The 18738-nt window shown below is 43.5% G+C and overlaps 1 protein-coding gene across 1 annotated transcript in view; it reads right to left on the reverse strand.

The window, feature by feature from the left end:
- Positions 1-18738, reverse strand: part of LHFP (lipoma HMGIC fusion partner) — a 138464-nt gene that overhangs the window by 4214 nt on the left and 115512 nt on the right. Inside the window, exon 2 of the mRNA XM_010193867.1 lies at positions 9857-9955. Coding sequence (XP_010192169.1) covers positions 9857-9955 — 99 coding nt within the window. The remainder of the gene's footprint in view (positions 1-9856; positions 9956-18738) is intronic.

The raw sequence follows: 18738 nt of genomic DNA on the forward strand, positions 1-18738 counted from the left end.
TTACACTCCTCTCTTTTGTAAAAGGATTGAAAGAAATTGCAGTCCTCGAGGATAAAGGAGAAAGGCAAGGTGAGTGAGGACACTATCAAAAGAAGATTCAGCAGAAAAGAGTCCCATAGAATAGAAGACAATATTTGCTAAATATAAAGAAATCAAAGAATATGGAAGGGTAGTTTTGCAGTGGATGCACTTTGCACTTTCATGCCTTTCTAATGTGATCTTCAAGGCCTCGATATGTGTTCCCTAGCTCCCCCCTTCCTTTTCAATATAAAAGACAAATAAAGATTAAGACAAATTTGGGAGTGAGTGAAATCTGGCAACAGAAAATCTGCAGATACTTGATCTACCATGGAGCTGTGCCAGAATCCAGTTGCCGAAACAGAATTTTACCAGGATTTCTACTCATGATGTCTTACAAAAATTTATCATACATAGTTATCAAGGTCCTGGAAATAACATATGCTTTTCATCTAAAAGAACCAATAATTTGATACTTATGAAAAAATATCCAGAATATTAAAGTGCCTTGGACACAAACCTGTTAATTGCAAGACTTATGTGATGGCTTGACCCTGGCTGGATGCCAGGTGCTCACCAGAGCTGCTCTATCACTCCCCTCCTCAGCTGGACAGGGAAGAGAAAATATAATGAAAGGCTTGTGAGGCAAGATAAGGACAGGGAGAGATCACTCACCAATTACCATCACAGGCAAAATAGACTCAACTTGTCAAAATTAATTTAATTTATTACCAATCAAATCAGAGCAGGGTAATAAGAAAAACTAAATCTTAAAATACCTTATCCCCATCTCTTCCATCTTCCCAGGCTTAACTTCACTCCTGATTTTCTCTACTTCCTCCCTCCAAGTGGCACAGGTGGACAGGGACTGGGGGTTGTGCTCAGTTGAGACTGTCTCTGCCACTCCTTCCTCCTTATACTCTTCCCCTGCTCCAGAGGGTCCCTCTCACGGGAGACAGTTCTCCATTAAATTATTCAATGTGAGTTCTTCCCACAGGCTACAGCTCTTCACGAACTGCTCCAACATGTGTCCCTTCCACGGGGTGCAGTCCTTCAGGAACAGACTGCTCCAGCATGGGTTCCCCGTGGGGTCACAAGTCCTCCCAGCAAACCTGCTCCAGCATGGACTTCTCCCTCCACAGGTTCACAGATCCTGCCAGGAGCCTGCTCCAGCACAGGCTTCTCACAGGGTCACAGCCTCCTTCAGGCACATCTCACAGCCTCCTCCATGGGCTGCAGGGGGACAGCATGCCTTGCCATGGCCTTCACCACAGGCTGCAGGGGAATCTCTGCTCCAGCACCTGGAGCACCTTCTCCCCTTCCTTCTTCACTGACCTTGGTGTCTGCAGAGTTGCATCTCTCTCATATTCTCTCTCCTCTTTCCACTGCTGTTTACACAGCAGTGATTTTCTCTGTAAACACATTATCCCAGCGGTGCCACCGCTGTTGCTGATGGGCTCAGCCCTGGCCCACAGCGAGTCCATCTTGGAGCCAGTTGCCACTGGCTGTATTGGACACAGAAGCAGCTTCTAGCACCTTCTCACAGAAGCCCCCCCCTACAGCCCCCCCATCTACTAAAACCTTGCCACACAAATCCAACACAACTAAGCATCCTAAATATCTGAACCTTCTTTGCTGTTAATGTTAAGACTATGCTGGGCTTGCAGCCTGGAGTATTTGGCAAAATCTAGTTGTTTAACCTGAAGTACAGCCCATTTTCCAAGATGAAGGAAAAAAGGTTTCAGTATTAGCCGGCTCAAGTATACAAATGGTATACCTTCAAAAATAAAAACTACAGTTCCTACTTGCAAAAACTTGTGCAGGATCTCTAATTAACAGCTTCACATGAGAGTCCAGTACTACAGGGAACGTGAATTCATGTAATCAATCAGGGTGCTGGAAAAGTAATCAGAGAAAAATGTAAGGAGTGTGATGTTAAGGGATATACAGGGATTTGAAGATATGAAAGCCACAAATTAATGTAAAAGATAATCAGTTAATTATAAGAAGGCACAATTATTTTGAAACAAAGCCAAGATAAATTAAATAGCTGGAGATTCCTTTCTTGACACAGTTACAATGAAAAACTGTCATGTGAAATCAGCTACAAAAGCAAGAGAAGAAGTTAAAACTTGGAATGCATTAAAGGATTAAAGTAATTATGTGAAACAAAGAAAGAACGCTATATAATGTAAAACTGCAGCCAAACAAATAGCTTGATACAAAAAATGAATTTAGTGAAGCTGGTTTCTTTGTTGCATGGATATTACTTTCTCAGTGCATTTCTCTTTTAAAAATACATGATTTCTTCTGCATACACAGATCAAGCTATTTTGGTTACTTACAATTGGTCAAAGAAATCGTATGAGTATCTTGGTATATAATTAAATGACGAAAATCTCATAAAGTTCAAAAGTGTAAAAAAAAAAGGAAAAAGAAGTGCCAGCTTGAAATTCTTCAGTTCTGCCGTATGCAGACAACCACCACTCATAAGACCAATTCCTCTTTTCTTTGGAGGATCACATAATTTTATTTAATGTGACCTCAAATTTGCTGTAGGTGTGCATTTATAATGGAATAATAAAGGAGAACCCAATAACTTGTGTCAATTACAATGTTCAAATTCCCAAGAGCAAATAGTTTATTGTCTTGCTAATGAGGAGCTCTCCCAGCCTCCTGGAAGGATTCAGCAGAAAGCTCACCTATTGCAGGAGGTAAAATTAATTTCACCTCTCTTTGGACACTCACAGTGCAGACATCCACACTGGACTAGTCCCCTAAACTCCCTCTGGAGACAACAAGGAGAAGAAGTCACTTATAAAAGTGTTTTAGATTTCATCTTAAGGTAGACATTTAAAGTACAGTAGGTCAACTCTGCTCTAGTAGCACCCATTTTCCTCTCTTTAACTATGAAGGGACTCCAAACACCCAGTTTATCTGCCCTTTTCACATAATAAAGAGTACCAAGTACTCCCAGGTGGTAAGAGTCCCTTTTTGGACTCTCCTGCTTATCTCCATTGACTGCAGAGGGTCCTTGTATGACCATGTTCTAACTCTGGCAACAAAGCTAAATGCCTTATATTAGACAGAATATACGTGGTCCTTGATATAGTCACCAAATCCTTACAAAGATTTAAGAATGGAAGTTATCCAGGTAGCACTAAAGAGGAAATGTGTCTTGATGAAACGCTTTCTTGGTTGACTCATTCATTTATCTGAGAACTCAGCAGCTGCAGCTCAGGTACTGCGCCCATAAGGATAGTGCTCAGCCCCAGTCAAAAAACTGAACTGGTAAAATCTCTGTGCTGTTTGCAGAGGATCTGCGAACAAAAAACCTGGCTTTGTCAGATAGATTGCTCATAGAAAAATACAGCTTTGAAGTCCTTGCCTTTAATAGGATTCTAATAAATTGTCCTTCCCTTTAAATCCTTTTCTTGATCATTTTGGCACTGTATGTCAACACTCAGCCAGATGCTGAAATGATGCCACCTAAGGCAAATTAACTAGTTGACAAAGCTTTTTTTTTATGTTCATCACTTTATGTGGGGTTTTTATGTTGTTGTTTTAGTAACTGCACTGTTTGCTTTTAGAGTGCTTTAAAGATCATTTACTCTAATATTTCTACAGCAAAAGTAATTATCAAGTCAAAAGTTCTCTTTAAGATATTTCAAGCCCTCTAAAAGTGGCAAAGGGGAACTTTAATAATAATGACCTTGGGAAACAAATATCTCTCAACAGAGAAGTTTCTGAGAGCTTTTGAGGGCAATTCAGCTGCTTGTTTAGTTCAGGGTGAGATCCAGCCTTTTGGGTTGCTCTCCAAACAGCCACTGTGCCCAGGAGAGCCCTTTCACAGTGGTTCACGGATGGATGGACCACAACAGAGGGCAAACAAAGGGGTGCATTTGGAGTCACATGCTTTGGTTGCTGTGACAGCTGGACCCCCAGACCTAGGATGTCTCTCTGTGTGACAGGTAGTGATGGAGTGTGACAGCCAGAGAACATGAAACAACTGGAGAGGATCTAGGAGGACCTACAGAAGAAACAGGGCAGGAGTGTGTTCCCAGCCTCATAAGGGTGGCATGAACTAAAACAAGCACAGAATGCATTCTGGGCAGGTTTTGCCAGCAGCTGCCAGGTGTGTAGGCAGGGGACAGTGTGCTGATGACCACACCTGAGCCATGTGAGCCCTTGCTGCCAGATCTGTAATTTTCTGTGCCTTTAATAGCAAAGAAAAGCATCATGAAACTCAAAGACAAGCCCTGAAGGTAGCTGCATACAACAAAATGCCAAGCCATGTTTGTAAGATACTTCTTAGCACAAATGATCACTCACCAGAATTAAAAAGTGGGCCCTAGGTAGGAAATGTATGATATAAAAAGTAATCCTAATCTCTCACAAAAACAGGTAGGACATAAAAAATTCTGGAGCATTGACCATCCAGGCTGAGTCCTGACTGCCCAAACACATCATATTTCCTCAAAAGAAGACAATTTTCTTTTCCAAGTAGTTCAACTTAAAAATTTTGAGTTTATCTTAAATTTAGTGTCATAATTGTTTTGGGTTAATAAGGTAAGTATGTAATATTATTTCATTCCCTCGTGGCAAGGAAGTGGCAACTGGAGGCCAAATGAAATTTCCTAGGGCATCTGCAACGGCATGAGTCATCCACATTTAGATAAACGAATCTTACTCTAGATAAGCATTTTGCTGTTTGGGCTCTTGTAGTGCTGTTTCACCAGAAGCCAACTGAGGCTTGATTTTGTGAGTTAAATCTGTCCTTTCTGGGACCTTCTGAGGGATTTAGCTGCCTCTGCACCCATCACAACAGAAATAAGCATGCAACGACTAAGTAGCCTCTGCATGCACATCCACGGACATCAATGCCCTAAAATGAAGTCTTTTATTGATTTTAGATCTTCAAAACCAATCCTAATGTATTCACACGTATACGCTCACACTGCCCTTTAAAAAAGATATGCAAGTTCAGAAGTTTTCTTGACACAGTTCAAGTTTTGCAAAATGTGGATGTTTTTGCAAATGTCTGGTGCAGTCTTCACTTCAATGCATACTCTCACTTTAATGCAGGGTCCCTCACTTTAATGAATTTCCTGCAAAAGACCTCAGTTTTTCAGCTGTTATTCTTGTGTGGTACATTAAGAAATAAAAATAAAACAGTGTAGTACCTCTAGCTCAGCAAAACTGAATATGTGCTATATGATACTCTATAAAGATCCTTGCTTTTGGGAAATTGCCTGCTAATTCCTTTTGCAGACCACAGGACTGTGTAGATCTGAGTCACTTTCACACCCTTCAGTCAGCAGCTCCATACTCCTGTGCCACGTCAGTGCTGCCCTGAGTGGGCCCGCAGGCAACTCCAGGGTATAAATAATGCACCACAATAATAACAGCTTGCAAGGTGACAAGAGATTAAGATTATTTTTATCCATCCTCGGGCATTTGGTAAAAGTGAAAAGCAGTCCCTTCGAGCACTGCTAGTTTATAACCTCAGTCTCCACCTCAGGCATTAGCCTGTGACCAAATTAGATGAAGGACTTCGACTTGGTCACTGAGCAAAAAACTGCACTAGTTTAAAACATAATACATCTCTTTTCTCTTGCCTCCATTTATATATATTGCCCTACTTCTAGGAGTTATCACCCCAAAAACAGAGGCAGAAGACTGCTCCAGTTCATAGTCTGCTGATTCAGTGGGAACTCTGCTTCATCTGCAATGTGAGATGGGATGCGACAATACGGAGTGGGGTCTCAGGACCTCTATACAGGTCCTGTTGACTGCCAGGAAGCTGGAAACCATAAGCAGAGGAACACAACACAGACCTATCATGGCCTTAAACTCCCACCCCAACAAGATTTGCCAGAGGTCACTTGTCAAAACCCTAATCTAGCACTGTGCTTATTTTCATGATGGCAAAAATGGATTGCTAGAGAGAAGCAGACAGCAAGTGCACCAGTCTATCTGTCTGCCTATTTATGGAGTTTAGTCCCCATCCTCATTAGCAAACAGCTCATCTATTGAATGCAATTTAATCAACAAATGGGGTTGTCCTTGGCAGGGTATCCTCAGTTGAAGAATGATTCCTCTTTGTAGAGATTGAGTTGTATGAAGACTGCCGTCTAATTGAAAAAGAATTAGCCCAATTAAATACATAAATGTTTAAGTAAACCCTTTGGACATCGTTCACTTAATAAAAAACAAATAAATATCCAATTTTAAAGAGAGCAGCAACCTGCTGGGCATTTCACAATGTCGGCTCAGGTTTTCTAGAAAAGAATACCCAAATCCACTTATACATAAATTAAAAGCATGGTTATTTTTCCTGCAGCCTTTTAAAATATTGCTTTGGGATGTACACAGAAATGTGTATGTTTGGTGGGGGCGGAGAGATGGGATCCCTTTTCACAATATGGGCTATCTCAGCACTATTTTGAGTGCCTATTAGTCTAATGTCTTTTCAGAGTGCCTGAAGACATGAAGAGGCACTTTTTATCCAGCCTACCCACTAAGGATTAGGCTTTTTAATGGGTTCTTTACACTGATATTTATTTATTCTGTCTAGTTATGAGCCTGTTACAGGATTGGATGTTTGTCTTGTTTCAGTAAACAAAAAAAAATAATTTAATTGCTAATTCTGTAATATTTCTGGTTAACATTACATTTTGCAGTACACAGTTCAGCTGCTTCTCAAAGTGAGTTCTTGCGGTCCCTCCTCTGCACCTGCCTCTTCTCATTCTCATCCTCCTACAATGCAGACTGAAGCTCCTGGCTTATCTTTTCTACCTCCAACCTCAACCACTTTTTCCCCGTCACCTTTTCCAAATCCAGGACGAATCTCACCCACTGCTGAGCCTCCACCTTTGCAAACTCTGTGCCCAAAGCTGGAGTGCTTTGACCCTACTTTCCTAACTGTGTGCACATGTTGCCTGTGGCCCAGGCTGCAGCAGCTGCTCTGCCATTCTCAAAGGGGAGGCTGAACGCTGTCTGCTGATCGGCGTCCCTTTGAAGCCTTCTCCTTTGAGAGTAACTGCAGGTGCCAAATTAAGGTCTCCAGGTCATCCTCAATAGCACCCACAGCAGTAGGAGGTGCAGGACCAGCACTTCCACCACCACCATTTCTCCCATCAGCAAACCAGTGCAGGGCTCATGGCAGCTCAGCTTTTCTGAGGGCAGATTTTGGATGTAGCATGCATATATGTGGTTCTTTAGACAACTCATTTCATGGACTCAGGAATAGAAAGCATATCATTGCAGCTTAATCAAATTAAATATTCAAATGAAAGCAATAATTACTTAAATTTGTCCTGAGACTTAGTGAGATTAAGCCTTTGAAACATCATTTTTGGCCTGTAGGCTATAATGAGTAAGCTAGTCTCTAATGATTCAGAAAAGACTAGAGGGTTTGGGTTATCAGCAACCAAAAGGTATTTATGAAAGACGATGAGCTGTGTGGTTATTAAACTGCCCTCGGACAGTACCTCTTCTTTACAGACGATTTTGCTAACACAGCATTAACCAGGCACTGACAGTAAGTGAAAAAATTCCTAGCCAAGCATTTAAATCCACTGCCAGTGTAAGTGGAAAAGAGATGTTTAGCGGCAGAGCTGCCTGGTGGAAATCACTACAGCAAATTTCAGCTCTCATTATAATCTGTTAATTAATGTGTTAACATACGATTGCAGCAGATTGGCAAGACCAGCACTCTTGTCAAGTCTAGGCACGCATAACACATGTCCTGCATGCTCCAGGTCCAGAATATACAGTACGAGTACATGCCTTCACAGTTAATGTAATATATCTCATGGTCCTAATGTGCACCTGGAAGGAAAACTGTCAGCTGAAATCTTTCACATGGGTTTCTTCACTGACTTTAATGGCAGAGTGATTCAATTTATGCAGATATCTGACTCACAACTCGAGCTTGAGATGGCGAAGGTGGTCTCGGAGACTGCTCTGCTTGCGGGCACAACTGTGTTTAAGATCACAGTTTGTAACTGCTTAAGTGCTGCCTTCAATGAGCTCAGACTGGCACAACACCCACCTTCTTGTGAGTTTGCAGAGAAATAACCTGGAAAGGTTATTTCATGCTTGGTATGAAAAAGGAGGCATCAGCGTGCACCAGCGAGGGGCAGGCCGGCCTTTCAAATGGGGGTGCTGCTAAACGGGTTGGCTAAGACCTACCTCAGGCTTCTGCACAGGATTGACCAGGGGCAGCGATGAACCTGACTGTTCACTACTACAGTTACTGCAGGGTTTTGCCTAGTCTTTCTACTAAATCCTTTGAGACACTTTCCCATGGAGCTGGGAATCTTAGTTTTGGGACACTTCTGCTAGTTAGCTATACATTTCTGTTCTCATTGCTCTCTCTCCTTCGTATTCATGTCTTCAATTATTAGGTGAATAATAAAGTTGCAGGAACTTTTCATACTTCACTGAAAAGAAAATTTAATAGCAATAGTGCAGGAGGATATTAGACTTGAAAATAACAAGGTAAAGCTTCTAGAGCATGTTACACATCCCCTGAGCAATGCCATTAGTGCCTGCTGATAACATCAGAGGCAGTGGTAGAGATGGGTGCTGATATTGGTAATTAGAATTTCTGGTCCCGTGCCAGATCAAATGCACCTCAAAACACCACAGGAATGGTGTAAGGGAAGGTGACCTGGAGCATCTCTCCCAAATAATTTTTTTTCTTTTCAACCTGAATTTATTTGCATATCTTCACAAGAAACATTTCCAAGACAGAAACGAAATTCCTTATTCCTAAAGTCTGACAGAAATATCAGCGTAAAATTAAAAAATAATGGAGCAGGTTTGTGTTTAACTCCAGGAGACCATTTTTGTCCACTGTTCTTTGCACTGAGATTACTGCTGGGCTACCACAAGCCCTGCACACACAGCTATGGAAAGGGTTTCTAGCACTAACCATACGGTTTAGCTTGCAGGGGCTGGAAAAGGGGAGGTGTGTGTGTGCCCCTGCCTGGGAGTGGGAGCTCCAAACCTTGCAGAGGGTCGGGGTGCTTAGTCTCTCCTGCTCCTTCAGGAGGACTGCAGTCCCCCCTCTTCCTCACGTCACACAGGATCAAAGAACACTTGGAGTAGGGTATCAGCAGCTGCATCAGATCCTTCTAGCTAAACAAGGACCTGGATACACAAGCAAACATCAGATCCTGATTATCCACACTGCTTAATCCTTAGCACCCTGCTAGGCCCCTTGTTTCGTAGCAGCCTGATGAGCTCTCCGGAGGTGGTTCACCCCACACCATGTGGGTGTGAACCCAGCTAGGCCACATCCCTGGCTCTCGTTCAGCTCTCAGTGCAGACATCACCATTAAAACCAGTGGCTTGTTTGGATAAAGGCTGACACAGGGAGCAAGTGTTATTTATCAGCTCCCAAAGATATGAGCAACCAAAACCATACTCTTAAGGCTTGGGTTTGAAGGCCATAAACACGCTAGACTTCAAAGACAGCTAATTGCACTCATTGTGAATTACCCTTACCTATGCTGTGATGAGATGCCTCTGCCTACCCTGTCAAGATCTCCAGGAGTGTTAGTTCCTGTATTGCAAGACTATTAGATCTGATATCTTAAATACAGACATACATTCCTTGATTTTCTTTTATAATGTTCTTCTGGAAAATATTTCCAGCATATCTATCTGAAATCCTCTGCCTTCGCACCACACCAAAATGACGCAATATGAACATCCTACCACACGCAACCTGGTTGCTTCTCCAAGCCTGTGCTAATGTCCTCATTTGCTTCTATGGACAATGCAAAGAAGAGTCTAATGTGGCTGAGATGCTCTGATGGTGACTTACCCAACTCAAACTGGTTGGAAAGGTTACCACAGGTTTGTCTGACTTCTTCACTGTCCCAGCCAAGAGGATAGAGGGCACAACCAGAGCCGATCAGCAAACCTATGGAGAGAAGAGAAAAGAAAATAGAAGTTTATATAAGCAATTACCATTAGCTTAAACACAGGCTGCCACTTTGGAATCAATGTGTCAAACTGCCAGTTGGGTATCTCAGAGAAAAAAATTTCTTCTTCTCCTAAAACCAGTAGAAAACCATTTGTACTTCCACTGCCGCATTCTGCTGTGCTGTTTTACAGCCGAAGGTAGTCTGGGCAGCTTAGCACCAGAAGCCATCTTCAGCTTCTGGAACTTCTACCTGAAAGCTTTGAGACTCCCCTTCTGCTCTGCAGAACTGCTACAAACACTGTTTGGAAAACTCAACACGGGGTTAAATAGAAGCTGTGTTAATCACAGTACTTACAAGCTGATTGCCTCTGATTAATTAAAACAACAATCAACCACGGTCTATCAAGGTTCTAGCAGGAAAAGCAAACTGACAGTTGTGCTAATCTGTTGTCATTTTCCTTTGGTTTTCACCCTTTCAAAATCCAGGAATGACTGGTTTCATGTCATCTGATCAATTCATACCACAGGTACATGCTCCACAAAGTTTTCTCAAATCATTTCAGCTAAAACAACTGAGCTATTGAGCCATTTACTTTTTACCATGCTTGGCTTAACATTCACAACATGCTTTGCTTTCTCCAGCCCTCATGCTGCCCCAAACAGATGTGTTTTGGCTCAGTCTTTCCCTTCACAAGATCTTGCTGGGAATCACCCCATGGGCCATGATTATTTTGCAGAAGTGGCATTTTTATCATATTGCATTCTCAGCTGTCATTGCAGCAGCTGCCAAAAAACGGGTGTAGCTGGCAAAGCTTCTTACACGGGCAGCCTAGAGAGAACATTTAAACGTATGTTACAGAATTTAAGTGTTACCTCTTTTGTGTCAGATCTTATTTGCAAGACTGGAAACAAATCACTATGTAGATAACAGACTGGGAGCGCCTGATGCTTTGCAGGCTGTAAAGGCAAGAAAGTCCTCAGAAAGTTTGCAGTGTGGGTTTGCAGTGGAGCCTTTTACCTGTTAGGTAGAGCACAAGACTGGGACAAGGTTTCAAGCCCTACAGCTGTCACTGTCTCACTTTGGGCAAGTCCCTTGACCTCATAGCCACCTCACTTTTCCTCTCTTGACAATAAGGACAATGCACTCCCTGGCAGAGCACTTCTGCTGTCCTGCTCCTGGTGCAGCGAAGCCCTGAGTGTGGTGACAGGGGCACTGTGGATGTCACAGCAGACTAACAGGGGTACTCAGAGCGATTCTGACTCAGGACCTGGAGCTGCCTCTGCATCTCTATGATCTCCATCCTCAAGATGCGTAAGCGTCTCATATTTCTGATGCTTCTGTGAGACACAGAAATCACCTTCTTATGTTCTTGACTTGCTCAAAGACACACCTGAGCAAGGCACTGAAGTCCAGAAGTGGTATCTCACCCTTCTCTTAGCATCTCGACTGTTAGCAAAGCAGGTCAGCAACCCCTTTGCTACTCCTTCAAGCACATCTCCCCCTGTTTAGGGCCCAATATTAGCTCCTCAGAACTTCCTCCACTAAGTTCAAATGTCATCTTGCTACTCAAGTCTACTTCTTCTCTTCCTTGTTGACCAGCCACTGCCTGCCCCTTTGTCCCTATCTACATCACACAATGGAAAAGAAATCCCCGAGGCAGCCCCCTCTCAGATGGTGCCTTCACCCAACAGCAGTAAAGGAAGGAAAGCAATTAAGGACACATGAATGATAGGTATTTTCAGAACTTTGTCTGACCTGGATATGGTTGCTTCTAATGTCCTCGCTAATGGTTTTCACAGTATCATCTGATTTTTTTTTTCCCAGCGCTGCAGAGCCGACAGCAGCTGATAGAATCCATGTAAATGAGAGTCACTTCTAATTAAATCCTCAGAAAGAATGTTTCGCAGACAAGGGAACTTAAACCAAAACTGGGTCTACATTTGTTAAACACAAGACTCTGAAAAAAAGACTGATTCTCACTTGAATTGTTAAAGCAAGGGCACCGTGCAACTCTGACAGCATGGCTGATGTGCTAGGAATGGGCAGGACCCAGTGGCACAAGGAGGAACATCACCAGTGATGATAAGGAAGGAAGAGCACCCAGATGCCAGAGACAGCCTCACAGACCAGTGTACTGTGCCATTCCTGACCAGTTCTGTTGTGGTTCTGACCCCTTCCCACACTGGCCATGAAATCCATGACCTGCCTAGTGCCAGCCCAGGCAGATCACAGCTCAGAAACTGCTCTGGCCAAAAATGAACTGGGCTGGTTTAAATCAACTTGTGTCCTTGAACAAAGGAGACTTTGCAAATGCTCAAAGGGCTCCACTGCAAGGGGCAGGGATATGTGTGCAGGGGTAGGAGGGAAGGCAGGATTGCAGCCGCCTGCACTGGACCAGCTGAAACAGCAGCCAGCCTTTCCTCACACACAGGTCCTGGGAAAGCCTCCTGCCCAGTTCTTCCAGGACAACACAACAGCAGCACTGCAGGCAAGTGAAAAGACTATTAGCATGACAATGCTGCCCCTCCAAACCGAGAACAACCTCTTACTCAGCACTTGCCAATTACTCTCCTCAGGTGGCAAGGGTGTCTAATGCCCATCGCCTTCATAGAGGGCTGTTTGTTTTCAGCACTTTACGTTTTGTTGCAGTAACAGGTTGTTGTTTGGGGTTTTTTCCCACGAACATTAACAGCTCTTTCCACTGTCACCCTCCAAACATAGCTCCAAACACTGTGTACCTTTCTGTCTCCGATGCTACACTTGGTACCGTGGCCACAAGCCTTGACAACATATTTCCTTCCTTTGTGAGACCTCTGCATCCCCCTATCACACCCATTTCTGGAAGTCCATCTCTGTAAGTCCAAAGCCCAGTTTCAATCAAAATATATTCTAGAGGTCAGACTATGTCACTTATGTCACTGGGTTTTTAAAATACCTCACACAAATGTGCCTTGACCTGGACTAAGCCTGTAACTTTGGTCTAAGTTGCAATTATTATTGATAATTGTTGTTAAAAATAATCCTAGATTTCTTTTTCTCTTTCATAAAACCCACAAAATTCTTATATGCTCTACAGAGTATACACATTCAAACATAAGGCTTGCTCAGGCAGAGACATAACATCTAGTCCTGCTCTCTGATCAAGTTGCATGTATCCAGAAAAATTAAACTGGGAGACAGGTGAGACTATCCTCGGAGAGTAAAACTGGGACCTTTCTTATACAAAAATCTTGGTGATACAGTCAAAAATTACCTGTAATGTTGAATTTCTCCAAAGGAGCAACTGCCTCATGCACACGTGGATGCTTGCCCTTAAAGCTCCTCCATGCTGTCTAATAACCAGCTCACAGCACTGACCACTGAGCCTCATCATTAGCTGTGCCTCCCAGAAATGAATAAACCCAAGAAGGGCAAGCTGGTGTGCTATGTCGAAAAATCCCCCTACCCCAGTGACAGCTGTCTCTCCAGTCACAGATGGACTGTGGCAGTGTTGAGTTTCAATTGTGGAGCACCAGCCATCGAGCACTGCAGCTTCTTTTCTGCTCGCAGCCCCCATCAACTGCAATGATGAGAACAAATGAGAAACTGCTGCTTATTGCCAGTGCTGCCACACGGCCCTGAAGCATAAGCAGCAGCATGTTTATGTGTGAAGATCAAGGTATAAAGTCACAGGTGAGCTCACACTCTCCATTTAGGAACTGCAAACCTGCCTTAGACCAAAGGTACTGCTAGGAGCATGGGGCTGCATTGCCGTCAGGCAAAAACGCTTATGCCTATAAACACCAATTTTGTCACAGGTACCAACTCACTACAAGTCTTAAAGCTGTTGTTTAGACATCTTTGATATCCCTGGTTTTCAGCTCGTTTTGATTCACCTTCAAACATTTCCCTGTACTGGTGCCTATGTGCCTGTTGTGGATTTAGGTCTTTTGTCAAAGCTGTTGTATTTCCTGCTACTTCTTACAGGCAGGATACGAGCCAAATTCAGGGACCTACCTTCAGTGTAAGACTTCCACAAAGACTCAGAGCCTGCTAGTCAGTAAGAAAAACAATTCACAAGTTTTGCTTTATGCCCTGAAGTATGCATATATGTATGAGTGTGTGTGTAATGGTGCTGGATCTGTCCCACTGCTGTCAGCTGGATTTTTCATGACTGCCACAGGAGGGGTACTGCCACAGTCTGCGTGAGCAGTGAAGTTAGGGACTGGCATTTCAGCTCCCTTATTTTATGCACTAAAAGTGTGGTGTGTGCCTCAAAGCCCACAGTGTTAACTGGACTTGGACAAAAGCCCCTCAGCCCCTTCCTTCCCATCAAGTCAATTCACCTCTGTTTTCAAGGAACTACAGCTGTGGATCAGACCCTCCAAAAGGAAAAAGACTGCATACTATTACCACTAATAATTCATACATGCTTACAGCCAATTTGTTTAATCATAGAGAGTGTAGATCCTCTTGAACAGCTGCAACCTCCATTTGAAGATCTAAGTTAAATGCAAGGGCTGCAAACCCAGTGGAAATCCTTAAGCTAATTTCTCAGCTTCAGTAGAGAGCAGTTACTGGTTTAGCTCAAGTCACATCCTGGCCTGCCCTATAGTTATTGTATTTAGTCAGCTATGCTATCCAGGACACCACACCCATCTTAACAGCTGCTTAAAATGCTTAGGATGCCTAGAACATTTCTTAAGAAAGTTAAAAAAAACATCAAACCACCATACTGTAATTACCATCATCTGTCAACTTCCATTATCCACTATATTCATTAAAAGAAACAGAAAGGGGAAGGAAATTTGCAGGTCCATAAGTGGCAGCTTCAAAAAAGGGGCTGAGCTTTGAGGTGTGAGTGAGCTGGTCAGTGGGACAGGGCCAGCTGGCAGCAGAGGTGCTCGTGGCACTGGGCTGCTGTTTTGGATGACACACCATGCATCAGCGGAGGCGCTGGCACTGACAGATAACAGCTCTTCTGGAGCAGTTCTGCATTCGGGAATGAAACAGGCTCCTTGCCCTGATTTGTGAAACGCTGCTGTTGCAAGCGCTGCAGCTGGCTCAATGCTCCAGCAACGCACGAGGGGGAAAGCCGTGGCGCTGACTTAATGCAGCTGGCTTGGGCAATGCAAAGCTGGAATTAACTGCTTGGGTTCAACATTTAACAGGGTCTCATTTAGCCACTGGGCTCTTTGCATCGTCCATGCAAAGAGCTGGATACCTTCAAAAAGTGAGCTAAAACCAGCCTATGTGCTAAGTGCTGCCCAGACCTACAAGTTGCAAAACTGCAGACTAGGGTGTCAGAGGGTAGACGCCTCAATAGCAAACTACCCAGAGTAATCCTTGTCCACCCCAGACTGCCTTCCCTGTCACTCTTGCTGCCACTATAATGTGTGATCATATTTTAGTAACACTTAGCACTTGAGACATGATCTTGCCTATATGGAGTGGAGCTTGTGATTGAAAATAATTGCATGTAACAGGTTCTGCATATAGTTGATGCAGCAGGGAAGGGACAGTAATTACATTAGTGGCTTGGCACAGATCTAGGTTTCACCTTTGAAGTGATAAAGAAATGATTTGTGGCATGCAGCAATAAGCTTACTCCAAGAGGTAAAATATTAACCACTGTTAATATCTCCAAGAATTGCTTGGATATAGGCAAGACTCAAACAATAAATGCAGAAGAATTAATAAACCATGAGACATTAACCAGATTTTGCTGTGGGCAAGATGACTGCACTCAGAAAGAACAAGACCAATCAGCAAAAGTCAATACACAAAAGAGGCAGCTTGCAGATCCCAGTGGTGGGCAGTCCTGACTGCTGCTTTGGCTTTAATGGGAGCCTCCACCCAAAGATCCGATGCACTTTAAATAATATCACACCATAAATTAATTGTCTGTAACTGTCCTGATAGTTCATAGCTAGCAAGTCCTGTTTTACTGACTCAGCTCTTCCTCTCCCTTGTTGAGGTCACAGCATGCCCCTGGTTGCTGTATGGCTCATTCTTGTTTTGCTGTCAGCCCATTTGATCCTTGCATCCTCAAAAGCCTGTTAAATAAAACCAAACCTTCCCCAGTGTCCTTCCTTCTCCCTTGCATGGGGTAAACCCAAGCATATGATTCAGATAAATCCAATGGGGAAAACCATCGGTTTGATCAATAAAGAGAGGTAGTGATGGCAGTAAATGAAGCACTTAGCTTTGGATTCAGATTGAGTCTTGCTGCTAGAAAATGCATTTACACATTGGGAACTAGACCAATGGTGGCTTTCCTTTATTATGTGCCTTTTATGAGCCTTCTACATGAGCACTGGAAATTGCATTTATGTTTTTTGTGTGTATCCTCAGCTCCAGTCACAGTTACACCCTATGAATGCAGTGAAGAGGACTGCCCGGGCACCACAAAGGGTGACTCCTGGCCAGCAGTCAGAGGAGGTCTGCACCGCTGTAGCAGGGAGGCCTGGGAAGCCCCTCAAGCAGGAAGAAGCCCAGTGTAACTGTGAAAACCCAATTTGTATTTCCACCTAGAAAAATAAAAGGAATGGGTCAAGCTCGATATATATACTGCAGAGAGAAAATAAAACCAGAACCAAATGCTGCCTTTTGTACAATCACTTCTTTGTGAGAAAAATCTACTTCAGAATAACCTCCTCCTTTCTTTGCCCCCATCTTCTACTTTTTCCCCTTTCATTTTTGGACCTGACCAAAAAGAAACCTTGCCATTACTTTTTTTGCTAGGCATCTCTAATGAATACCGCTCATCTGACAGATATTCAGGCCATCTGGAGAAGCTGACAGACAATAATTTGGAAGTCATTCCTTCCAAGACCATTTTCATGATGATTTTTCCTTTCACATTTTTTCTCTATTAGTCCGTCTGGATCTTCAAGGATGATAGAAAGTTTTCACATTCCCATCTGCCACTTGAAGGTAAAGTAATCTCTACAAGCAAAACAAAACCAATTTTTAGATGCAGCATGGACTTCGACTCTCCGATTCTTGTGATTTAAAAACTCTCCTCGCTGTAATGGTTTTAAAGCATTTACCTGCTATAAAAGTGAGCCTGCAGCATGAAAGTAAAATTGCGCCGGCCCATGAAGATTGTCTCCTGCTTTGAGACATACCTTTAGCCAACAAACAATGGGATTAAAGAAGAATTGGTTAAAAACTGTGACGGGAAATACTTCAGCAGACACAGTTTCTGAAGTCCCCGTTCAAGAAACTCTCCAGGAGCTGCAATCAAAGCAGCAACTGTGGAGTGATAGAAGTGGATCAGAGCAGGTTCAGACAAACTCCAGAGCCTGGGCAAAGCAGCAGGACCCGCAGGAGCAAAGAGGGGAGCAGGGGAAGCAGGGCCATGCTAGCTGCAGGCAGCCTGGCTCCTGAGCCATGGGAACCCAGCTTCAATTCAGTTAGTGAAGGTCGATGTCTTTGTACTGACAGGTCCTACCTCTTCATCCAGAAGCTTCCTCTCTTGAAGGTCACACTCCTACTGCTTTTCTTGACATCATCACTCTATCCTTTGGTTTCTCTGCTGTTCTTCTATCAAAGAAATGTTAACACATTGGTCCCTTCTATTCCTATTAGTATCTGTTCCCTGGGCTTTTATTACGCTTAAACATGAGATCAGTGCTTTGGGCAACAGTTCTCTGTAATCACTAAACATAGGGTATTTGACTAATTCCTTACCAAGTCTGAACTTAAAGTCCATCATTTCAGAGAGGGTACAATTGCCTACAATGGGAATGAATGCAATAAGGGAGCATCTTGTCTGAGTGTCCAAGCAAGGGTCCCTAGGGGCACACAGACATTTATGCTGTGCCAAATTTTCTCCCACTTCTCCTCACAAGTGTTACAGGATGGGAAAGAGCAAGTCAGTTCAGGACTTCACTCAAGAAGAAGGTGTTTCTGCCATGGACTTTGCTATAGCAGGACATTAGAGGGACTCCAGATGCAAAACAAAATGAAACATGAGAACAAAAACAAAAAATAGAGAGATTAAATACTACAACCTTCAGCTTTGCAGATCCTGCCTCCAGTAACACTGCTTCATCTTGAGTGCGAAGGAAATAGTACCCATGGGTTTTCAGGCAAGGGCAAAACCCAACGACCCTTTCTTTTCTGGTTCTGATTGCCAGGTTTAATTCAACACATTTGGCTTTGCTTATCTCCCCTCCTTCTGACTGTCAAGCCCCATCCCCCAAATGAGACTTTTTCTGTAATTTTGGGTTACTCCACACCATGAGCACTCGCTGCCTGGCAGCTGCTCGGCTCCAAAACCTCAGCGAAGAGCTGCCACCTGCCTGCTGCCGCTTCCCAGAGCTCTTGGAAAGAGGGTTTGTGGCAAAGGAAGCCTAAAAAAGGCATTAAAATTGCCTGCCAGAATCCAGCACAGCAAAGTGCTGTGTCACGGAAGAGTCACAGACCTCGTTTTCTCCCTGACAGTGGGCATGGGGCAGTGGAGGATGCAGATGGGAGTTTTCCAGCACAAGAAACATGACTTCACTTTGATTTTCGTTTGATCAAAGGTGGTGTGCTCATCACTACAGAGGTGCTTCAGGCTCAGAGAGGGAAATCTTCCCACCCAGAGATGCTACGTTGCTACTCAAAAGCTAATGGTTTTGCTCTATTTGGCCCTGGGTGTTTCTAAAGCAATACTGAAGGCTTCAGAAAATGGGTCTGGGAGAAAACCAAAAGAAACAGTCAAGTAGGAAGAGTAGAGAAATCAAACACAGAGCTACTACTAAATGGAAGTGAATTAGTAAAAGAACAAGTGACAGGGCCGTGGCAGCTA

Source organism: Mesitornis unicolor, unplaced genomic scaffold, assembly GCF_000695765.1.
Source record: "Mesitornis unicolor isolate BGI_N332 unplaced genomic scaffold, ASM69576v1 scaffold11091, whole genome shotgun sequence".
Classification (NCBI taxonomy): domain Eukaryota; kingdom Metazoa; phylum Chordata; class Aves; order Mesitornithiformes; family Mesitornithidae; genus Mesitornis; species Mesitornis unicolor.